General features: G+C 41.5%; 1 protein-coding gene and 2 long non-coding RNA genes across 7 annotated transcripts in view; 2 read left to right on the forward strand and 1 right to left on the reverse strand.

Annotated features, from left to right (window-relative positions):
* The window catches only part of LOC119467952, a 12,542-nt gene extending 8,812 nt beyond the window's left edge, over positions 1-3,730 (forward strand). Inside the window, exons 2-3 of the long non-coding RNA XR_005196583.1 lie at positions 1,694-1,806; positions 3,692-3,730. This is a non-coding gene — a long non-coding RNA (uncharacterized LOC119467952). The remainder of the gene's footprint in view (positions 1-1,693; positions 1,807-3,691) is intronic.
* The window catches only part of LOC108287911, a 13,518-nt gene extending 7,001 nt beyond the window's left edge, over positions 1-6,517 (reverse strand). Inside the window, exons 1-2 of the long non-coding RNA XR_001818506.2 lie at positions 6,408-6,517; positions 5,835-5,950 (exon numbers count right to left, since the gene is read on the reverse strand). This is a non-coding gene — a long non-coding RNA (uncharacterized LOC108287911). The remainder of the gene's footprint in view (positions 1-5,834; positions 5,951-6,407) is intronic.
* Positions 5,891-25,071, forward strand: part of ZNF567 (zinc finger protein 567) — a 35,303-nt gene continuing 16,122 nt past the window's right edge. The window contains exons 1-4 of one of the 5 annotated variants that reach the window (XM_017506626.2): positions 6,647-7,105; positions 8,206-8,306; positions 14,524-14,598; positions 20,447-20,549. In XM_017506626.2, coding sequence (XP_017362115.1) covers positions 20,469-20,549 — 81 coding nt within the window. In that variant the 5' untranslated portion in view covers positions 6,647-7,105; positions 8,206-8,306; positions 14,524-14,598; positions 20,447-20,468. Of the gene's footprint in view, positions 7,106-8,205; positions 8,307-14,523; positions 14,599-20,446; positions 20,550-25,071 lie in introns of all 5 variants that reach the window. The other 4 variants (XM_017506632.2, XM_017506629.2, XM_037730637.1 and 1 more) reach the window with 4 other exon arrangements.

Below are 25,071 nucleotides of genomic sequence, written 5' to 3' on the forward strand. Positions count from 1 at the left end.
TGATCCACCCGCCTCAGCCTCCCAAAGTGCTGGGATTACAGGCGTGAGCCACCGCGCCCGGCCCAAGACTTCTTAAAGTTTTTTTTTTTTTTTTTGAGACAGAGTCTCACTCTGTTGCCCAGGCTGGAGTGATCAGCCCTCAGTCTCCCAAAGTGCAGGGATTACAGACATGAGCCACCACACCTGGCCTAAAAGCTTTTTAAATCTACTTTTTGAAAATCTTCCATTTAATAAAATGCCTTAAACATATATCCTAAACTCAACAGATGGTTCTTGCAAAGAAAATAGGAAGTATATGTAACAAGTATACTATACTTAAGTTTAAATTTATAAAAGTATACCTAAAACAAAAAATCAGTATCACAGCCTATTAAATGTTAAATGTTAAAGGTATACCTCAGTCGGGTGGGTGGCTCACACGTGTAATTACCAGCACTTTGGGAGGCCAAAGCAGGAAGATTGCTTGAGCCCATGAAGTTGGAGTCCACTCTGGGAAACAGAGTATGACCCCATCTCTACAAAAAAAAAAAAAGAAAGAAAAATTAGCCAGGTGTGGTGGCATGTGCCTGTGGTCCCAGCTACACAGGAGGCTGAGGCAGAAGGATCAGTTGAGCCCAGAAGGTCAAAGCTGCATGAGCCATGTTCATGCAGTTGTATTCCAGCCTGGGTGACAGAGGAAGACCCAGTCTCAAACAAAAATAAAAACAAAACCAACAAAACCTGGTATGTCTGTAGGTATTTTTCTTTCTATTGCTGATGTCTGACATTCTATCTATATGTATATGTACATGTATCTGTATGTACATATGTACACTTTGATAAATGGCATAGCTGTACATATTGTATAGTTACCTGCTTTAGCCACTGTCAGCATGTCTTGGATTTGTCTATATTTTTCTATTCTAAAACTTTTTTTTTTTTTTAAACTTATCACTTAACAGTTCATTGTGAGGAAGTTCTGGAATTTTTAATTTTTAAACTAGTATATTCCTGCTAGACTCAAAGCTGAACGATGCCAGAGAAACTTCTTCCGTATGCTGCCTAGCTGCTATACCCCAACCTCCCATTTCCCTCGGGGTCACGTGGGACTTACTTTCAGTGGCAAAAAACTGCAATTACTTTTGTACCAACCTAATAGATTTGGAATGTTTTTGTCATTTGCAGGACTGTCACTTCCAGGGATAACCATCAAGTCCTCCAGGTTCATAGTCAGGGGCTGAACCCTGCTTAGAGGGATGTAACTGCAAGGTTGTGATGTCAGAGCCTAGTCTTGCTAGTTAAGAATAATTTCCTGGCCAGGAAATTATTCTTAATTCCATGGCTCACGCCTATAATCCCAGAACTTTGGGAGGCCGAGGTGGACAGATCACTTGAGCCCAGGAGTTCGACACCAGCCTGGGCATGGTGAAACCTCATCTCTATTTATAAAAATAAAAATATAAATTTTTAATAATATTTTCCTTTATTATTTATAATCTGTTTGCTGAGAGTATTTTCCTTCATTGTGAGTCTCTTGAGAGCCTTTGAAGCACTGATCTGACATTTCTATAACTGGAAATAATTAACTGTGTTTTTATTATTGAGGCTTCATTTTCTTGACACCTAAGGTGACTATCTTCTGTCTCATATATTCCTCTCCCTGAATTGCCATCACCACAACAGGCCTAAGTCCAATTTCTTTTCCTATATACAGGACGTTATATCTCTAAGCCAGATGTGATTTCCTCATTGAAGCAAAGGAGATAGCCCTGAATGTGGAGAGAGTAATGTGTTAAGGTGGCTCAAAGAAGAGGGAAGCCATTGCAGGTAAATGCTCAGCTGATATGAAGAGTCAAAACTTCAAGGTATTGTTTGAGAAACTTTGCCCTCAGTGGCCAGGGGAGAGAACTGAGGTCCTTTCAGTCCTTTCTAAAGACATCTCACCATCATCCCCCTGTGTCACTCTGCCCGTAGCTCCTTCTATAATTCTTCCAGTTTTAAGGAGGGAAGGATTAGCCTTATAGAGTTTCTGACTGTAAAAGAAATACATACTGAGCATTAAAATTCAGAAAACAGAGAATCCTACTTTGCACAGCAAAGGAAACAACAGAATAAAGAGACAACCCAAAGACTGGGAGAAAACATTTGCAAATCATATATTGGATAAGAGGCTAATATCTAAAATATAAAAGGAACTCAGACTTCCTAACAATAAGAATACAAATAACTGTATTAAAAATGGGCAAAAGACTTGTATACATTTCACAAAAGAAGACATACAAAATGCTAAACATTGCTAATCATCAGAGAAATGCAAATTAAAACCACAATGAGATATCACCATGCACCTGTTGGGCATTATAAACAAATATGAATGATTAGTGTTGGTGAGGATGTAGAGAAAAGGCGCATTCGCACACTGTTGAGGGCATTGTAAATCAGTGCAGCCATTTTGGAAAACAGTGTAGAGCTTCCTCAAAAAACAAAAAATGGAATTACCATATGATCCAGCAACCCCACAAGGAATTGACATCAGTATGTCAATGATGTCTGCTCTCCCATGTTCACTGCAGCATTATTCACAATAACTAAGATATGGAAACAAGCTAAGCATCCATCAATGGATTTTTTTAAATGGAGAAATAGTATTCCACACAGTGTGGAATAGTATTTAGCCTTAAATATGAAATTCGGTCATCTGCAACAACATAGGTAAACCTTCTAGGTTTACCTGGAAGATACTATGTTAAGTGAAATAAGCCAGGCACAGAGAGATAAATACTGTATAATCTCACTTATATGTGGAATCTAAAAAGTTGAACTCTTAGAAGTAGAGAGTAGGAGGGTGGTTATCAAAGACTTGGGGGTGGATGTGGTGCATAGGGAAGGGAAAATGCTGGCTAACAGGTAAAAAGTTCAGATAGGAAGGATCACTTGAGACCAGGAGTTTGAGGTGGCAGTGAGCTATGATAGTGTCACTGCACTCTAGCCTGGACTACAGAATGACATCTGTCTCAAAACAAAAAAAGAGGTTAAATTACAAACTACTACTATGTACAGCAACATGGATATAACGTTATATCTATATAATGTTATAGCTATATATAGATACATATGTGACACACCTGTAGTCCTAGCTACTTGGGAGGCTGAGATGGGAGATCACCTGAGCCCAAGGAGGTTGAGGCTATAGTGAGCCATGATTGTGTCACTGCACTCCAACCTAAGCGTTGGAGTGAGACTGCATCTCAACAAACTCTTAAAATCGAGGGAAAGATGTTATATCTATCTTATATGTTATATCTGTATATAGATATAACATTATAGAAATAATGTTGAAAAAAGGAGGCCAAACACAAGAGTACATACTATGATTCAATCTATGTAAAGTTTAAAACTAGACCAAACTGTTCTATTAGAGAGGTCAAAATAATGGTTAACTTTGAGGTGTAATGATTGGGAAGAGAAATGAGGGAGCCTTCTGGGATGTTGGAAAGTTTCTATGTCCTTAATGGTGGTTGCATGGGTTTATTTTTTTTTAAAGTCAGTAAGGGATAATTTTAAGATTTGTGCTTTCTCTCTCTCTCTCTGTCTCTCTCTCTCTCTCTGTCTCTCTCTCTCTCTCTGTGTGTGTGTGTGTGTGTGTGTGTGTGTATGTGTGTGTGTGTGTGATTTCATGTGTTCATTTCTTTTACCCATTTTTTTCTATCAGGTTTTTGGGTCTTTCTCTCAATTTTAAGAGTTTTTTGTTGGTGTTTTTTTGAGACAGGGTCTCACTGCAGCACTCAAGGTGGAGTGCAGTGACACAATCATGGCTCACTACAGCCTCAACCTCCTTGGGGCTCAGGTGATCTCCCACCTCAGCCTTCCAAGTAGCTAGGACTACATGTGCGTGACCACATCCAGCTAATTTTTTGTATTTTTAGTAGATACACAGTTTCACATGTTGCCCAGGCTGGTCTCAAACTCTTGGGCTCAAGTGTTCCACCCATCTCAGCCTCTGAAAGTGCTGGGATTATAGGTATGAGCCATACACACTCAAAATAAGTTGAATATTTGTATTTTTAAAATCACATTTTTTAACTACAAAACCAATTTTCTTCCAAGTCTGATTTTTGTTTCTGAAGCCCATATTTTACTACACTGAATGAAACCTGTGCATGGGTAATTCATTTAAATAAACAAAATTTCCACTGGATTGGTGGATTTAAAAGACTAATGATGGCTAGGTGTAGTGGCTCATGCCTGTAATCCCAGCACTTTGGGAGGCTCAGGAAGGTGGATCATGATCAGAAGATCAAGACCATCCTGGTCAACATGGTGAAACCCTGTTTCCACTAAAATGCAAAAAATTAGCCAGGTGTGGTGGTGCACGCCTGTAGTCCCAGCTATTCAGGAGGCTGAGGCAGAGGTTGCAGTAAGCCGAGATCGTGCTACTGCACTCCAGCCTGGCGACAGTGCAAGAATCCATCTCAAAATAATAAATAAATAAATAACAGACGAATGATACCATATAGTAGTGAATAGACAGTCTCATATTATGTTGTATATTGGTGCAAACTTAGAGCAATTGATAAAGATGTGTAAGCAGGTTTTTTTGTTTGTTTGTTTTCTGAGACAAGTCTCGCCCTGTTGCCCAGGCTGGAGTGCAATGGTGTGATCTTGGCTTATTGCAACTTCTGCCTCCCAGGTTCAAGCGATTCTCCTGTCTCAACCTCCCAAGTAGCTAGGACTACTGGCGTCTGCCACCACGCCCGGCTAATTTTTTGTATCTTTAGTAGAGATGGGGTTTCACCTCGTTGGCCAGGCTGGTCTCAAACTCCTGACCTCATGATCCACCCACCTCAGCCTCCCAAAGTGTTGGGATTACAGGCGTGAGCCACCACGCCCAGCCAGCAGGTTTTAACTCAGCAAAATATCTGAGACGCTACCTAAAAGATACAGTTCCATCTGTGTACAGAAAGGCATATGCAGTAAAACATTGCATATAATGGGAAAAAGCTGGAAATAACTTACATATCTAAACAAAACAGCAGCCATAAAAAATTATGACAGAGTTCATAATTTGGTGACATGAAAATTTGTTCACTATATTTGGTTAGATGAAACAGGTAGATTTCAAAGCAGAATTGTTACATAACCCTGTTTTGAATGAAAATCCTATATGCCTATATCCATGCGCTTATTCACAAACGAGGTGAAGTGATTTGAAATAAAATATTCAAGGAGCTTTACTTTAAGTTTTTAAATATTCTCCTAGGCCGGGCGCGGTGGCTCAAGCCTGTAATCCCAGCACTTTGGGAGGCCGAGGCGGGTGGATCACGAGGTCAAGAGATCCAGACCATCCTGGTCAACATGGTGAAACCCCGTCTCTACTAAAAATACAAAAAATTAGCTGGGCATGGTGGTGCGTGCCTGTAATCCCAGCTACTTAGGAGGCTGAGGCAGGAGAATTGCCTGAACCCAGGAGGCGGAGGTTGCGGTGAGCAGAGATCGCGCCATTGCACTCCAGCCTGGGTAACATGAGTGAAACTCCATCTCAAAAAAAAAAAAAAAAAAATTCTCCAATCTTCTGAATTAAGAATCTACTAATTTTACAAGGCAAGAAATCTCCTTTGAGAGCATAAAAAAATTATAAAAGGAGATATGTGCATGATACATGGAATGCAGTGTTGAAATGGTCTGAATTCTGGCTGAAGAGACCCTAACTTTCTTCACAGACCTTTCAGAGTACTAATTCAAATACTGTCTTAAATGTCCTAAATCTAAAATCCTAAGATTTTAGACACAGTGAGTTTTTATCAGTTGCTCCTCCCCATCACGTCTTCCCAGAACTCTGCCTAAAAGACACTTACGACTCGAAAAGCCTCATTCCAAAAACAGGTCTGTGATTTTTCGGATTGTAGATTTTATTCCACCACTCGATTATCCCTTTTTGATGGCCTTTTCACTGCAGCTGGGGTCTATACGGCTATAAAGCGGGAGAAAAAAGGAAGCTGGGAACTCAGAGATGCAGAGCCCAAGAAACAATCGAGTCTAAAATTGGCACTTAGGTGGGTACTCACTCCACCAGGATCCCCTGTGTTAAACACCAGGCTGAGCACCGGGGATGAGGGTGCCCTGAGAAGACAACGCGTGCCATGCTTCATTGCAAGATGACTCTGCTTAATATAGGTGTCGATAGTAGTCCTCACAGGCACAGGGGGAGATCAAAAGACCCCTCTGTCCCAACATTAAACCCAGCACTGCAGAAATGAAGCTCCACCCATTACACACACACCACCACCGACTTAAAAGCTCTTCCATCACTAGACCACAGCAGCACTGTAGTATGATGGAAGGTCTCAGACCCTACAGTGTCAAACACCCCACATCAAAGCCACCCAAATGTTCCGCATCCGAGCAGGGACAGGAGCACAATCACGCACCTGTGGCAGCCGCCTCGCCGCGCACATCGCCGCCGTGTCCTGGCGTCAAAAGCTCACACACGCACACGTGCACACGCAGGCCCGAGCTACGGCCGTGCACGCTCTGTCAGTTGCCTGGGAGCTTGGGGCTTCCTCACTGTGAGCGCCTCCAGCACCTAACCCAGGCACTTTGAGATCTTGGAAGGGTAACCAGAGATCAAAGTTCGAAAACCGCCCGGGAGCCTGTGGGAAATGTAGTCCAATGCCGGAAACGCCCGGATGTGGAGAAGGCGCGCGTAGCCGTTGGCCTGCAGGAACGCGTCGCGCAGACACCTGGGAGGCACCGTCCGCGCGGGAGTGCGCGTGCGCAGACGCCCGGCCAGCGACTGAAGGTGAGGCTGGCGTGTCTGCCCAGCGCTGAGGAAGCGGGTGATAGTGGGACCGGTAGGGAAAGCGAAGTAAGGAGGCGGGAACCTGGGCTGGGGAAAGCAAGAAGGGAAGAGAAGCAACCTGGGACGAGAAGTTGGCAGGAGGAAAGTGCGAGTCCGAGCCCCAGAGAAGGCTAGAAGGGAAGCAGGAACCAGAGCGCGGGCCGGGGAGCGCCTGTAGAAGGGAACCGGGAGCCCGAGGCGGGGGTGAGCGCCGCAGTGGCAGGAATTTCGCCCGATTTTCTTCCGCCAGCTCCTGGAGCACGGCCTGGCACACAACAGGCGCTCCGTGTATGTGGCTTTTCGTACCTGTCCTGTGTTTTGTGGTGGGGGAATGTGTTATTCTGCGTGACGTTGTGGAACTGGTTGTTTATGAAGGTGCTAGGGTCCCTGCGAGTGTTAAGTTTTAATTTAAATTAGGTGCGAGTCGATTTGTCTTTGAGCTTGTGTCTGGCTCTGGAGAGGCAACAGTGAGGGCATTGTGAGTGAAATATTGTTTCTTTTTGTAGAAGTATAAGTTATGTGAAATTGTGCACGATGTGGGCGCCTTTGAGATTATGACTATGTAAGTGGGTGATACAGCTATGAATATGTCTAATTTCTGAAGTATTTTGTGTGCACGACCTGTGATGACTACGGATGTGGCACATTGTGTGACTGAGGTGGAGTGCTTGAGAAACCGGGTTCTGACTAAACTATGCATTGTTTAGATTGATTTCTGAGTATTGGGCATTTTATATATGCCTGTAGAATTTGACTCTGGTAATTAAACAAGTAGAACGAGTAATGATTATTTTTAATAGAGTGGAAGGGCAAAATAATTTTCAGAGGGTAAGATCATAAATTGGGGCCAGGTGCAGTGGCTCACACCTGTAATCCCGGCACTTTAGGAAGCTGGGGCGGACAAATCACCTGAGGTCAAGAGTTTTAAACTAGCCTGGCCAACATGGTGAAACACTGTCTCTACTAAAAACACAAAAATTAGCCAGGCATGATGTTGCACACCTATAATCCCAGCTACTCTGCAGGCTGAGGCAGGGGAATCACTTGAACTCGGAGGTGGAAGCTGCAGTGAGCCCGATCGCACCACTGCACTCCATCCCTGCCTCTCCCCTTCCCCCCAAAAAATCATTTATTGGGAAACCTGGTATTGAGTGGTGACTGATATGCTTAAATGACTAGAACCACTGGGACAATGCAGAGAAAACCTTTATTTGATAACTGCCACTCTCAAAATTCCTATTTGGAGAGAGAGAGATATATATATTTGTTATTTATTTATTTATTTGCTGGATGAATTCCTTCTGCTGGAAGTCTGCAATATGAAAGTATACATGATTAGTTTTTTTAATTCCCCAACCTTTATTTTGTCTCCTTTTTACTCCCTATAGGTAGTCTTCAGCTCTCACGGATTGGGAGCTGGGAAAGGAATGAGAAGTCAGAAGTCAGAGACAAGAAGAGGCTAACATGACTGATACCACTATAATTTAGTGTAAGTCATCTCTTACCTCCCAAGAGAACCTGCTGCTTAGAACCTCCCGATACACTTCCCTTCTTATGGGCATAGCTCTTCTCCAGCTGCCACCTCAGTGTTTCCTCTGGGCATGCAATGGCCCACCCACTCTGGTGGGTGAGTTTGTCCAGTGAGTCCTCTTTGATAGGACCCAAGACAACCCAGACAGCCTCCACCAATGGGGTCTTCACCTAGTGTTAAGGTGAGAATTAGCCACCTCAGTCACTTTGCCCTCCCAAATCCTAGAAACATGCACCTTTTTGCCAAGAAGACTCTCACCACTTTAGTTCCTAGTGGCATCAGGTTCTGAGGGACCCCTTGTGTGTTGCAAAGACAGGAGAATCACTCACTTTTTTCCCCCTGGAAAAACTGTTCTAAAAATAACTTAATCTCTTAAAAATACATTCTCCTCCTTCAGCCTCTCCACCCTTTTAAGGGAGGAGTTTAATGATAGCAAAATTTTACACTCAACAGCTGTATAAGATCCTATTCTGAAATGAGATTCTTTTAGAATTTTGTTTCATTCACCATCTTTGGGATATCAGCTACGACTGAGGCAAAAGATTTCTAAGTTTTCATCCTGTTAAAAATGAACAACGATAACAATGAGAAAATTCAGGGTTGTTGGAAAAAACATTAAGAAATCAATAGGAAGTGTGCGAGAAAAAATGAGGAAAAAAGACTATTAACAGATACAAAGGAAGTGACTTTATTAATTACATGATATATTAATAAAAAGCACATTTAAAAATAAGACTTTTGGTTGGGCACAGTGGCTCATACCTGTAATCCCAGCACTTTGGGAGGCTGAGATGTGTGCACTGCTTGAGTCCAGGAGTTCAAGACCAGCCTGGGCAACTTGGCGAAACCCTGTCACTACAAAAATACAAAAATTAGCCAGGCATGGTGGCACACCCCTGTAGTCCCAGCTACTCAGGAGACTGAGGTGGGAGGATCACCTAAGCCCAGGCGGTCAAGGCTGCAGTGAGCCGTGATCACACTGTTACACTCCTGCTTAGGCAACAGTGAGACCCTGTTTCAAAACAAAAGAAACTATAAAACTCTTAGGAAAAAACACATAAGCATACAGTTAATGATGTTAAATTTGGCATGCATTCTTTTGGGGTTTCTTTTGTGATGATTAAAATGTTCTAAAATTAGATTGTGGATGAATGGTCATTATGGTTTGTGAATATACCAAAAGCCATTGAATTGTATGCTTTAAATGGGTGAATTGTATGGTATGTGAATTATTTATCAATAATATTGTCATTTAAAAAATCTTGGCTGGGCCACCTCTGCATTGTTTAATATTGAGCAAGCTGTGTCTCCTATGTTGGTCAATTTCAGTTATAATAGGACCTACCTCACTCAGGGTTTGTGTGAGGATCACTGGATCTACATCACAGGGACTTATTTTGGAAAGTGTAAAGAAATAATTGCATTCCAAATATCCAAGAGAGGGAAACTGGCTGAATTTAACCAAGCACAGTGCCACTGAGGAGTATTATGCAGCCATGAAAAGGAATCAGTTTCATGCATTCATGGAGAAGGGTCATGAGGATACTTTGGATTTGTTTGTGTGTGTGTGTGTTTGTTTTTTGAGATGGAGTCTCACTCTGTTGCCCAGGCTGGAGTATAGTGGTGGGATCTTAGCTCACTGCAACCTCTGCTTCCTGGGTTCAAGCAGTTATCCTGCCTCAGCCTCCCAAGTAGCTTGGATTACAGGCACGTGCCACCACACCATAATAGTTTTTGTAGTTTTAGTAGAGATAGGGTTTCATCGAGTTAGCCAGATGGTCTCAATCTCCTGACCTCATGATCTGCCCCCCTCGGCCTCCCAAAGTGCTGGGATTACAGGCATGAGCCACTGCACCTGGCCTATTTCTGAGACAAGGTGTCACTCCATTACCCAGGCTGTAGTGCCATGGATCACTGCAGTCTCAACCTCCTGGGCTCAGGTGATCCTCCCACCTGAGCCTCCCAAGTGGCTGGGACCACAGGCATGTACAACCATACCTGGCTGATTTTATTTTTATTTATTATGCAGCTAGGGTCTTGCTCTCTTTCCCTAAGCTCAAGTGATCTGCCCACCTCGGCCTCCCAAGGTGCTGGGATTATAGGAGTGAGCCACCTTGACTGGCCTCCAGGATACTTTGTTAGTGACAAAAGCAACAGAGAATATTATATTCTATCTTTTATCTAAGTTTTTAGCTTATTCTTTCATCATTTTAATATAAGCAAATCTATATATTTGCATTTATTTAAACCCATGTCACCACCACCACCCAAATTTAAAAAGAAAACAAAAACAGAACACCTCTAGGCCCCTTCCAGTCACACTGGCACAACAGTAACCTCTGTTCTAATTTTATCTCATATAAATGGAGTCATGCAGAATGTAGCCTTTTGAGTCTGAATGAAGATTCAGTAAGCATGTTGCAATCAGTAAGCTGTAACTGGGACTACAGGTACATGCCACCCTGCTGGCTAATTTGTGTATTTTTATTTTATAGAGACAGAGTCTCACTATGTTGCTCAGGCTGGTCTTTAACTCACAGGATCCTCCTGCCTTGTCCTCCCAAAGTGCTGGGATTACAGGCATGAGCTCAATTCATTTGCTTGTTGCAATTCACTCATGTTATTGCATGTATCATTGCTTCATTCTTCTTAGTACGAAGTAGTATATTCCATTGGCTGGATGGATGACGGTTGGTTTGTCTGGGTATCCATTGATGCACACTTGGATTGTTTCCACTTCTGAGGTGATTATGAATAAAACTGTTATGAACATTTACATTTGGGTCTTTTTGTAGATACATGTTTTTGTTTGTCATGGATAGATAGGAGTGGGATTGATAAGTCATTTAAACAATTATTTTTAAATAGTATCTTTACATGGAATAATTTTGATTCTTGATTGTGGTGGTAGTGACACAAATCTAAATCTATGATAAAATGGTAGAAACATAATGAATACGTGGAAAACTAGCGATATCTGAAAGAAGTTGGAGCATTGTGTAATGTCAATTTTCTGATTTTTTTTTTATTTTTTAGAGACAAAGTCTTGCTCTGTTGTACAGTACAGTGGCATGGTCATAGCTCACTGTAACCTCAAACTCCTGGGCTTAAGTGAACCTCCTGCCTCAGCCTCCTGAGTAGCTGGGACTGCAGGTACACACCACTGTACTGGCTAATTTGTGTATTTTTATTTTTTAGAGACAGAGTCTCACTATGTTGCCCAGGCTGGTCTCGAATTTCTGAGCTCACATGATCTTCCTGCCTTGTCCTCCCAAAGTGCTGGGATTATAGGCATGAGCTACCCACGGCACCCAGCCAGTTTTCTGCTTTTGACCATGTGCTATGGTTGTGTAAGATGTGACCATTGTCAGGAAGCTGGGTGAAAGGTAAATGAGACCTCTCTGCACTATTCTTGCAAGCTTCTGTGGATTTATAGTCATTTCAAAATAAAAAACATAAATTTTAAGAAGAGCCTGCTGCAAGACTAAGAAGTGCCTACGGTGTCTGATCCCCTGTTGTTGGGCATGGATTCTGTTTCTTACTCTAGGCACTTTTGGACACAGCCATACAGAATATCTTACCCCGTATCTGCCCCTGTGAGCCACTTACCCTTTCTCAAAGTTTCCAGCAACCTGGGAGTAGGCAGGATACAGTGGTTCACACCTGTAGTCCCAGCATTTTGGGAGGCCAAGGCAGGAAGATGGCTTGAGCTCAGGAGTTGGAGCAACTGAGCCTTAGCAACATAGTAAGACTCCATTTCTACAAAAAAAAAAAAAAAAAAAAAAAAAATTAGCCTGGCTTGGTCGTGTGCGCCTGTAGTCCCAGCTACCCAGGAGGCTGAGTAGGAGGATTGCTTGAGCCCAGGGAAGCCAGTGCTGCAGTGAGCAGTGGGAATGCCACTGTACTCCAGCCTGGCAAACAGAGTAAGACGGTTAAAAAAAAAAAAAAAAAAAATTAAATTTAAAAAAGTAATTAGCTGGATGTGGGTAATGCATGCCTGTGGTCCCAGCTATGTAGGAGGGTGAGGTGGGAGAATCGCTTGAGCTGAGGAGGTCGAGGCTGCAGTAAGCCATGATTGTGCCACTGCATTCTAGCCTAGGCAAGGAGTAAGACCCTGTCTCAAAAACAAAATAAAAATAAGACTTGAATAAAAGAACAGGAAGAAACAACATGATAAAATGTCAAAACTTCCTAACATTTCATCCATTTCCGTTAAGATTTTAATAAAAATGTTCGAACTTTGTAGCATTGTTAGGAGAAGATAAATACCAGAAATTCTGAGAGAGAGAAACTGTCAGGGAAATAGCCCTAGTAGATACTAAACTGTTTTAAAACTGATAACTAGGCAATTAAATGAACAGTTCAGTGAAAATAAATATAAAGCTCATATCTACTTAGATATATAACGGAAATAAAATACATGATAAAGATGGCAGTTTTGATGAATAAAGGAAATACAGATTCTGGAGTACCTCGTGACACCAAACTAGATGGCCAAATAATTTTTAAAATTGTATTTTTACATTGGAAAAAAAAAAAGTCAAATGAGAAACTATAAAAAATTATTGGCCAGGCGAAGTGGCTCACACCTGTAATCCCAGCATTTTGGGAGGCTGAGGTGGGTGGATCACCAGAGGTCAGGAGTTCGAAACCAGCCTGGCCAACATGGTGAAACCCTGTCTCTATGAAAAATACAGAAAAATTAGCTGGGCGTGGTGGCAGATGCCTGTAATCCCAGCTACTCAGGAGGCTGAGGCAGGAGAATTGCTTGAACCTGGGAAGCAGAAGTTGGAGTGAGCAAAGATTGTGCCACTGCACTCCAGCCTGGACAACAAGAATAAAATTCTGTCTCAAAAAAAATTATTTGGGGTTGGACACAGTGGCTCAAGCCTGTAATCACATGGGAGGGGCACATTAGGCCAGCCTGGGCAACATTGTAAGACCCCATCTAAAAAAATTATTTAAAAAATTAGTTGGGCATGGTGGCATGTACTTTTCGTGCTAGCTACTTGGGAGGCTGAGATAGGATTGCTTGAGCCCAGGAGTTTGAGGTTGCACTGAGCTAGACTAGTGCCACTGTACTCCAGCCTGGATGGCAGAGTATGACCCTGTTTCTAAAAAAGGAAAATTATAGTCAGGAGCTCACGCCTGTAATCCCAGCACTTTAGGAGGCCGAGGCTGGTGAATCACTTGAGGTCAGGAGTTTGAGACCAGCCTGGCTGATATGGTGAAACCCCATCTCTACTAAATATAAAAATTAGCCGGGCGTGGTGGCACATGCCTTTAATCCCAGCTACTGGGAGGCTGAGGCAGGAGAATCGCTTGAACCTGGAAGTGGATGTTGCGGTGAGCCAAGATCGCACCATTGCACTCCAGCCTGGGCGAGGAAGCAAGACTGTCAAAAAAAAAAAAAGAAAAATTATTTGGAACTCATACCATAAAAATAAAGGATTAATTTCCTTCCTTTAAAGAAGTCTAACACCAATTCAGAAGATAAAAATAGAAAATGAAATGAATGATAAGACCATAGATAAGAAACTAAAAGCATTTTTTAAACTTAGGAGAAGAAGTTTATTGTTCATGGTAAGAAAAAAAGAAACTAGAACCACAATTTACGTCTGTTAGATAGTCAAACATAAAAAGATTTGTAGGTTGGGTGCGGTGGCTGATGCCTATAATCCTAGAGGCTGAAGCGGGTGGATCACTTGAGGTCAGGAGTTTGAGACCAGCTTGGCCAACATGGTGAAACCTGATTTCTAAAAAGCTAAAAATTTTAAAATTTTAAAAAAGATTTGTGTCAGTAGTATTCCTCAATGTGGAGTGACAGGTATTCTCATATATTGCTGGTGGTACTATACATGGTGCCGCCTTAATGGAGAACAGCTTAGAAGTAGTTAATAATAGTAGGCTGACTAGGAGAGAAAAGGTAGTGCTTGAGAGGAAAGGAGCTTGCCCAAAATCCATCCTGTTGCCCCAAAAGCCTGTGTCTCTGACCTTGGGGATAAAACAGGATTTGCCTAGCTGGTTCTCTCCACTATATTTATGTGGCATATTCAGAGTGGACAAGGATCAATACAAGGGAAATGGAGGCAGTTTTAAGGGAATTATAAGAACTATGAGGCACGTGTGGTTTCATGTGCCTTTTTTTTTTTTTGTCTTGGCTTTGTCTTCTTAGGACCTCCCTCTTTTCTAAAGAGGAGCCCAAAGGAGGGACTGGTCATCTATTTCATATCTCCAAAGCATGGCTCAGGTAAGGCTATGGTTTCTCTCTACTTTCTGAAAGTTTTTTTTTTTTTTTTTTTTTTTTTAAGGATATTTGGGCATATGTCTGTCTTGTCCTACATCCTTCTGCCTTTCTTCCCCTCCAGAAAACTCGTCCTTACTTCTTCTCATATTGGTCAGATAAGACTCTATGTTCCACAAATGCTCCCAACTTTAACCAATGTTCACACATTAAGTGGATACATCAGGCCAGGCATGATGGCTCACACCTGTAATTCTAGCACTTTGGGAGGCTGAGGCAGGAGAATTGCTTGAGCCCAAGAGTTCAAGACCAGGCAGCCTAGACAACATAGAGAGCCCCTTGTCTCTACCAGAAATTAAAAAAAAAAAAAAAAAAAAAAGGCTAGGTGCAGTGGCTCATGCCTGTAATCCCAACACTTTGGGAGGCCGAGGCGGTGGATCACCTGAGGTCGCAAATTCGATACCAGCCTGGCCAACATGGTGAAACACTGTCTCTACTAAAAATATAAAAATTAGCCAGGCTTGGTGGCAGACACCTGTAATCCCAGCTACTGAGGCAGGAGAATTGCTTGAACCCAGGAAGCAGATGTTGCAGAGATCGAAGATTGTGCCGCTGCACTCCAACCTGGGTATCAGAGTGAGACTCTGTCTGAAAAAATGAAAAGAATTAGCCAGGTGCACGTGTAGTGGCATGCGCCAGTGGTCCTAGTTATTTGGGAGGCTTAAGTGGGAATATGGCTTGAGCCCAGAGATCAGGTCTACAGTGAGCCATGATCATGTCACTCCACTCCAGCTTGGGTGACAGAACAAGACTGTCAGTGGGTATATCATACATTATCTCCTCTCTCAGTCTTCTCTCAGAAGCTATGTAGGAACACAAATGCATTTCCTTGAATTAAATGAAAATGTATTACTGAATGAACCTGTCTTGTGTAGATTAAAAATATATATATAAGGCTTTATCGCATCCACAAACTGGAGTCAAGATGGTAGTGAAATTGATAGAATTTATATAGAATTAGTAAGTAGCAAGAAGTCTTGTGTTGAGGCTTTGAGGATGGAGATTTGCAACCTGTATAAAGAACTCAGAATCTTATGTGTCTCCTCTACCTTGAGTTTGGCTTACAGCTGCTAACAATTTCTAAAAATCTGCAGCCTTCCAATAACACCTTAGTATATTAATTGTATTCTAGATTTATTTCTATTTTCAATTTTCTTCCAATTTTATGTTTAGATGTAGAAGTAAATATATTTGCAGCGACTGCCATACTGAACTAGAAGTGTAACTCTTGAAATATGCTGCTCCTGGTTTCAAAGACGCTACGCTTTCTTGTTTCACTCAGAAAATTTATCTTCGTATCTGGACCTCTTAAATATTGCTATTCTCCAGATTCTGTATTGATTCTCTTCTATTTACACTCTCCTGTTCACTACCTACCACTATTATTCTAATGATGCTCAAGTAATTTTAATTCTAAACCTCTGTCTTTTTAGTATATAGTTAAAACTATATATCCAGCCTCCAGCTAGATATTACCACCTACATGTTCCACAGATCCCTCATGCATATGTCTGAGATTCACCTTATTGTCTCCTTCTGCCCATCCTATTCTTTTTTGTTTTTTACAGTCTGGTTAGAGCCCCAACCCCTCCCACCTGCTAATACAGCCAATGTGAGTTAAGAGTCTCTGATTCACTGCAAAATCATTGAGTGGCAAATTCTGTTCCTCTTACCAAAGTTCTCTCCATCCTCCACTGATAATGTCTTGATTTGGGTGCCTCTCTCAGTGGTCACTTGTCTTCCATTTAACATCTTCACTTCTTTTTCAGTTCTCCAAGGGCTCACCCCAGTGCTTGCTTACATGTTTTTGTTTTCTGTGCTTTTGTGTTTACTTTTATTTATGTAAAATATACATAACAGCTTACCATTTTAACCATTTTTTTTTTTTTTTTGAAGACAGAGTCTTGCTCTGTCGCCAGGCGCCAGGCTGGAGTGCAGTGGCACGATCTCGGCTCACTGCAACCTCTGCCTGCTGGGTTCAAGCAGTTTTCCTGCCTCAGCCTCCCGGGTAGCTGGGACTACAGGCGCACACCACCACGCCCAGCTAATGTTTGTATTTTTAGTAGAGACGGGGTTTCACCATGTTGGCCAGGATGGCCTCGATCTCTTGACCTCGTGATCTGCCCGCCTCAGCCTTCCAAAGTGCTAGGATTACAGGCATGAGCCACTGCACCCGGCCCATTTTAACCATTTTTTAGTGTATAATTCAAAGCCATTAAGTATGTTCACAAGTTGTGTAACCATCACCACTATTTGCAGAACTGTTTTTCGTCATCTCAAATAGAAATTCTGTACCAATAACACTAAACAATAACTCCCCATTTTATTCTTTATAGCATCAGATGCAAAGTGCCTTAGAGGAATGTATAAAGACATTTCATTAAGAGACAAGAAATGTTAAAATGCTTATAACAGTTTGAATACAAGAACAATAATCATTAATGCTAATAGAGTTTTCCAATTCATGAACATGATGGACATCTCCTTTTCTTTAGATCTTCCTTAAATTCTTTCAATGTTGCTTTCAGTGTACCAGTCTTGTAAATGTTTTTTATATCCTTGCATTTTTTTAATGCTGCTGTAAATGATGATCATTTCTATTTCATTTTCCCGCTGTTTATTGCTAGTATGTGAAAATGCAGTTGATTTTTTTTTTATCTTGACCTGCAAGCTTTCAAAACGCTCTTATTCTAGTAATTTTTTTTGTAGATTCTTAGGATTTTCTACATGGACAGTCCTGTGATATGTGAATAATGACTGTTTTCTTTCTTGCTTTCTAATCTATATTCCCTTCATTTCTGTCTTGCCTCCCTACATTATCTAGAACCTCCAGTAAAATGTTGTGTATAAGTTCTAAGAACAGACATTCTTGTCTTGTGCCTGACTTAGGTGAAAAGCATTGTTTTTCACTGCCAAGTTCAATATTAGCTACTGGATTTTTTTTTTTTTTTTTTTTTTTTTTGAGGCAGAGTTTTGCTCTGTCACCCAGGCTACAGTACAGTGGTGGTGGATCTTGGCTCACTGCAACATCTGCCTCCTGGGTTCAAGCAATTCTGGAATGTCAGCCTCAGGTGTAGCTGGGATTACAGACATGCACCACCATGCTGGCCTAATTTTTGTATTTTTAGTAGAGATGGGATTTCACCATATTGGCGAGGCTGGTCTTGAACTCCTGGCCTCAAGTTATCTTCCACCTCGGCCTCCCAAAGTGTTGAGATTACAGGTGTAAGCCACCATGCGTGGCTGGGATTTCAATTTAAATGATCGAAGACATTCCAGTTTGCTGATAGTTTTTATCATGAATGAGTGTTAAATTTTCTCAAAAGTTTTTCTGGGCCAGATGTGGTAGCTCATGCTTGTAATCCCAGCACTGTGGGAGGCCAGGGCAGGTAAATCACTGGAGCCAGGAGTTCAAGACTGGCCTAGGCAAGATAGTGAGACCCTGTCTCTACCAAAAAAAAAAATAATAATAGCTTGGTGTGGTGGTGCCCACCTCTTGTCCCTTGTCCCATTTACTGAGGAGACTAAGGTAGGTGGATCTCTTGAGCCCAGGAGGTCAAGGCTGCTGTGAGCTATAATTGTACCATTACACTCCAGCCCGGTGACAGAGGGAGACGCTTTATAAAAAACAAACAAAAAACGGCCAGGTACGGTGGCTCATGCCTGTAATCCCAGCACTTTGGGAGACCAAAGTGGGTGGATCACCTGAGGTCAGGAGTTTGAGACCAGCCTGGCCAATATGGTGAAACCCTGTCTCTACTAAAAATACAAAAAAAAAATTACCTGGGTGTGATCTTGGGCACCTGTAATCCCAGCTACTCGGGAGGCTGAGACAGGAGAACCACTTGAACCTGGTAGGTGGAGGTTGCAGTAAGCCAAGATCCTTAGCACCGCACTCCAGCCTGGGCAACAAAGAGAGAAACTTCATCTCAAAAAAAAATAATTATTATTATTATTTCTTCATCTATTGGTTTTCACATTATATGGCTTTTTCTTTTTTTTAATATTACTATAATGAATTAGATTGATTGATTTTGAAATATTAAACTTAGTTGTCCTGGGATAAACTCCACTTGGTCATGATATAGTACTTTTGTATATATTGTTTTGTATATTAATTTGATGAATCTGCTAATACATTGTTACTGATTTTTCTCATCTGTAGTTCATAAAGGATCTAATGTATAGTTTTTCTGTTTGATGTCAGAGTCATGCTATCTCATTAATAAATTGGCATGTATTCTCTCCTCTTATTTTCTGAAAGAATTTATATAGAATTGGCTTTGGTTCTTCTTTAATGTTTGTTAGGATTCACCATGAAGCCATCTATCTGACTTGGAGATTTCTTTTCTTTTTTTTGAGATGGTGTCTCGCCATTGTTCCCCAGGCTGGAGTGCAGTGGTGCAATCTCGGCTCACTGCAACCTCCGCCTTCCTGGGTTCAAGCGATTCTCCTGCCTCAGCCACCCAGGTAGCTGGGATTACAGGTGCCTGCCACCACACCCAGCTAATTTTTGTAGTTTTAGTACATACCAGGTTTCACCATGTTGGCCAGGCTGGTCTCAAACTCCTGACCTCGTGATCCATCCGCCTCAGCCTCCGAAAGTGCTGGGATTACAGGCATAAGCCACTGCATCTGGCCTGACTTGGAGATTTCTTTGTGGAAAGATGTTGAACCAGTAGTTCAATTTTTGTAATAGAATGAGGACTGTTTAGGTTATCAGTTTCTCTTTTAATTCAATGAGCTTTTGTAGTTTGTGACTCTCCAGGAATTTGTTCGGTTCTTCTAAGTTGTAAACTGTATTGGCATAAAGTTGTTGCTCTTTTTATCCTTTTGATGTTTGTATCATCTGTAGCAGTGCCTCTGTTTTATTCTTGTTATTTATGATTTGTGTCTCTCACTTTTTTCCCTGGTTCATTGGCTACAGGTACATTAATGAAGTTGATGGTACACACCAGCTTTTAGTTTCATTGATTTCTTGTAGTATTTTTGTTTCTTCATTTCTCCTCTTTTATTTTGTATTTCCTTTCCCTCTCATGACGTTGAGTATAATTAGCTCTTTTTTTCCACCTCTTACATAGATGGGAGTGTATATTAAGACTTTTCTTTTTATCTAATAGAAGCTTTAAATGCTATAAATTTCTCTGTAAGCATTATTTAAAAGGTTCCCAACAAGTTTTGACATGTTGCATTTTCTTATTCAGTTGAAAATATTTTCTAATTTTCTCATGTTTGTTTTTCACCCATACGTTATTTAGAGATGTCTTTAATTTCCAAATATTTGGGGATTTTCCAGATGGCTTCCTGTAACTGGTTCTAGTTTAATTCTGTTGCAATCAGAAAACAGAGTCTATGTGATGTCTTCCTAAATTTATAGAGACTTCTTTTATAGCACAGACTACAGTTTAATGTGATCAGTGTTCTCTGTGCCCTTGTAAAGAGTGTATATTCTGATGTTATTGGGTATATCCTGTAAATATCAGTGAGATTAAATTGGTTGATTGTGTTGAAAGTTTTCTGTATCCTTATTATTCTTCACTCTGTTAACAGTAATGACTGAAGGAAGAAAGTTGGAATCTTCTATTATGACTAAGCTTTGTTTTTAGATGCATTTGTATTTCAGATTGTTACGTCCTCTCATGAATTCACCCTGCTCTATTATTATGAAATGCCTCAATCCCTGATAATATTCTGAATAATATTGCCCTGAAATCTATTTTGGTTAATATTTTTATAGCTATTCTAACTTTCTTATGATTGTATGGTGTCTTTGTTCTTTGTGCTGCTATAACAGAATGCCTGAAACTGGATAATTTATGAAGAACAAAAATAAATTTTCTCACAATTCTGAAGGCTGGGAGGTCCAAGATGAAGATACAGGCAGGTTTGTGTGTCTGGTAAGGTCTGCTCTCTGCTTCCAAGATGGCAGCTTGAGGCTGCATCCTCACATGGCAGAAGGCAGAAGGACAGGCCAGCCCCGTGGTACATGAAGCCCCTTTACAAGGGCCTTAATCCCATTCACAAAGGGAGGAACCCTAATGACTCACCTAATCACATATTAAAGGTCTTACCTCTGAATACTATCACATTGGTAACACTTGAATGTTGTTTGGTTTTTGTTTTGAGATAGGGTCTTGCTCAGTCGCCCAGGCTGGAGTTCAGTAGCACAATCGTGCGTGGCTCACTTCAGCCTCAACATCCTGGGCTCAGGCAATCCTCCCTTCTCAGCCTCCCAAGTAGCTGATACTACAGGCATGTGCCACCATGCCCAGCTAATTTTTCTGTTTTTTTATAGAGACAGGATTTTGCCATGTTGCCCGGGCTGGTCCTGAGGTTTGGGGTTCAAGCAGTCTTCTTGCCTCTGCCTCCCAAAGTGCTAGGATTACAGATGGGAGCCACTGTGCCTGGCCTACACCTGAATTTTGGAGGGGACACATTAAAACTATAGTATATGAGGCTGGGCACAGTGGCTCACACCTGTAATCCTAGTACTTTGGGAGGCTGAGGCAGGTAGATCACGAGGTGAGGAGATTGAGACCATCCTGGCTAACACAGTGAAACTCTATCTCTACTAAAAATACAAAAAATTAGCCTGGCGTGGTGGCACATGCCTGTAGTCCCAGCTGCTCAGGAGGCTGAGGCAGGAGAATCGCTTGAACCCAGGAGGTGGAGGTTACAGTGAGCAGACATTGCACCACTGCACTCCATCCTGGGCAACAGATCAGGACTCATCTCAAAACAAAAACGAAAACTATAGTATATGATATACTGATTTCCATCCCTTTTTACTGTTGTTTTGTTTTTGTTTTTTGAGATAGGATCTTGTTCTGTCAGTTACCCAGGCTGGAGTGCAGTGGTACAATCATGGCTTACTGCAGCTCCAACCTCCTGGGATCCAGCAATCCTCCCATCTTAGCCTTTTAAGTAGCTAGGACTACAGTCATGTGCCACCTCATCTGGCTAATTTTTAAATTTTTTGTAGAGGTGGGCTCTCACTATGTTGCCCAGGCTGGTCTTGAACTCCTGGGTCCAAGTGATCCTCCTGCTCGGCCTCCCAAAGTGCTGGGATTATTGTTGTGAGCCACTGCACCTTGCCCATCCATTTTACTTTTATTTACCTGTGTTTTAATGTTTATAGTTAATCTGGCACAGCTAGTAGATGGTTTTGTTTTTCTTTTTTCCTCCAGTGTGGTACTCTTATCTTTTAATGGAGTTTTTAATCCATTCAATGTAATTATCAATATAGTTGAGTTTAAATATGCCATTTAAACTATTTTTTGGTTTAAATATGCCATTCCTATTTTTTCCAGTTTTCTTTTAGATTGAGAAAACTTGTTTATTTCATTTTTTTCTGTATTATTCACTTATTAGAAGTACCTCTTTAGTTACTTGTTTGTTTTGTTTTTTAGTGGTTCTAGGCCAGAGGTTGGCAAACCATCGCATTTGAGCTAAGTCAGGCATGGTGCCTGGTTTTGTAGAGTTTTATTGGAACTCAGCCAATTGTGAAAGTATTTTGCATGGTATATATTGCTTTCTTTCTCTTCAAGTTCACTGATCTTTCCTTCTTCAGTGTGTAATCTGTTTTTACTACCACCTGCTGTGTTTTTCATATCATGTATTTTTCTTCTCTATAAATTTTATTTGATCCTTTTTATATCTTCCATTTCTCTCATGATGTTTATCTTTTTTTCTACCTTCTTGAGCTTATGGATTATGTTTGTAATCCTATTTTAACATCCTTGTTTTTTGTTTGTTTGTTTGAGACAGGGTTTCAGTCTGTTGCCCAAGCTGGAGTACAGTGGTGCAGTCAGCTCACTGCAGCCTCCAACTCCTGGGCTCAAGCAACCCCCGACCTCCGCCTTCAGTGTAGGTGGGACTACAGGTGTGTGCCACCGCACCCGGTGAATTTTTAGATTTTTTGTGGAAACGGTTTTGCCGTGTTGTCCAGGCTGGTCTCAAACTCTTGGGCTCTAGTGATACTTCTGCTTCGGCCTCCCAGAGTGATGGAATTACAGGCATGAACCACTGTGCCCAGCCCATCCTTGTTTGTTAAATCCATCACTTCTGTCACTTCTGGGTCTGTTTCATTTCTGAATCCGTTTCTTTTGATCATTTTTTTTGCTTATGAACATTAGTTGTATTTTGCATGCTTGGAAATTTTTTTACTTGAATTTTAAATTGCTGAATGCTGGATTTTGTTTTGTTATATTAAAGAATTAAGTTACTTCAGACCATTTTGAGCCATTTGAGCCTTGGTTTTAAGTTTTTGTTAGTGTAGGTCAAGAGCAGCATTTGGTCTAGGGCTAATTTAGTCCCGTTCCTAAGGTCAGCAACCTATAGCCTGAAATCCAAATGCAGCTTGCTGTCTGGTTTGTGAGTATTGGAACACAATCACACTCATTCATTTACATTCCGTCTGTAGCTGCTTTCACACTACAGCTGCAGAGTTGTTGTGACCGGGACCATTCGGCTCAGAAAGCCTGAAATATTTACTATCTGCTCCTTTGCAGGAAAAGTTTGTCAAGCCCTGCTCTGCCTAGAACTTGTGTATTACCAATTCTTTCTGCTCTGGCTGACAGGAACACAAACTTCCCAAGACTGTTTGACTTTCCTCGATTCTTTCCCAAGCTTCATGTAATTTTATCCCCATATACTTGCAGATCAGTGTTTATCTGTGGATTCAGGGGGAAAACTTTGCAGATATCTGGATTGAATTGATCTTTATCTCTAATATTCTCTCTCCCTCCCTCTCCCTCCCTCCCTCCCCTTCTCCTCTCTTCTCTCTCCCTCCCTCCTATCCTCCCTCCCCTCCTTTCTCTTCTCTCTTTCCCTCCCTCCCCTCCTCTCTCCTCTCCTCTCCCCTCTCTTCTCCCCTCCTCTCTTCCCCCCTCCCCCTCCCCCTCTCCCTTTCCTCTCTTCGCTACTTCTTCCTCTTCAGCTTTTTGCCAGCAGTTTTAGCCATCTTGGACTCCCCAGATCTGTTTCTCGTTTTTTTGTTTTTAGAGATAGAGTCTCAGTCTGTTGCCCAGGCTGGAGTGCAACAGACTGAGACTCCATCTCTAAAAACAAAACAAAACAAAACAACAAAAAAGAAAAACCTGTGCATGATCATAGCTCACTGCAGCCTCAAACTCCTTGACTCAAGTGATCCACCCACATTGGTCTCCCAAAGGTCGGGGATTACAGGTGTGAGCCGCTGCCCTGGCCTGTTTGTTCAACTCAGGGACACTGCTGGGCTGCTTGTGTTCCCCTCCCTGTGTGATAGACTAGAAAATGCTTTTAGGCAGTAAGCTAGGACAATTATAGGGCTTACTTTGTTTATCTCTCACAGAGATCACCATTCTGTGCTGTCAGCTGGTCAATGCTTCAAGCATTAATATATTTCTGTTGTTTAATATATTTTTATAGTTTTTTTTGTTGTTCATGGTAGGAGAGAATTTCTCATAGCAATTCTTCTGGCATGAAAGGAAGTCAGAAATATCTATATGTCTTATTGGGCACTTCACTTGACGGAACTCAGACTTCAGACAATTCTCTATGATTGGTGGCAGCTTGAATCCCTACTTTATTTCTTTTATTTTTTACCAGACTGCTTGGATTCTGACCCATGCATGCCCAGTTGAGTTAGGTATCAGCCAAAGATGTTAACAAAGTTTATTTAGTGTCCTTTCTCTGACTCCCACATTCAGTTTTATAGGATTTCTCTACTCCCTTTCCAGCTGGTGTTGCCTTCGCTTCTTCAAGTCAGTAAGGCCATGGGTTTCACCTGAATTTTATTTGCCACATATGGTGTCTACTTGGGACCTGCCCCCAAACCACAAGTAGTTTAAATTGTTAATTGTCCCATTGCTCTTCTGTTTTTCCAAGTATAGACCCTTCCCTCCAGTCTGTCTATTGGGGACACTTTGCAGTACCTTCAAAGTTGTTTTTATATTTTATCCAGGATTCAGGATTAACATTGTTATTTTCAGTAACATAGTCAAATAAGAGCTACTCTGCTACTTTCTAAAGCAGACTTTGCATTTTTAATCAACTTTATTGAGGTATAACTTATGTACAATAAATACTCATTTTAAGCATATAGTTCATGAACCTCAGAAGTAAATAGCTCTGCATACTCACCACAACAATCAAGATTACAGAATTTCATTACTCCAGAAGTTGCCTCATGTTCCATACAATTAGTTGCTCCACTGCCATCCCCAGCTTCAGTGGTCATGTATCTGCCTCTGTCACTATAGTTTTGCCTCTTCTGGAATTTCATAAAAGTGGAATCAAGAATATGTAGCTTCCTCCTTTTTCCGCCATTGTGGTGTGTGCTTTTCTCCGTTTCTTGCCATGTCTTCTCACAAGACTTTCAGGATTAAGCGATTCCTGGCCAAGAAACAAAAGCAAAATCGTCCCATTCCCCAGTGGATT

The sequence above is a fragment of the Cebus imitator genome, unplaced genomic scaffold (genome assembly GCF_001604975.1).
Source record: "Cebus imitator isolate Cc_AM_T3 unplaced genomic scaffold, Cebus_imitator-1.0 Scaffold356, whole genome shotgun sequence".
Lineage (NCBI taxonomy): Eukaryota > Metazoa > Chordata > Mammalia > Primates > Cebidae > Cebus > Cebus imitator.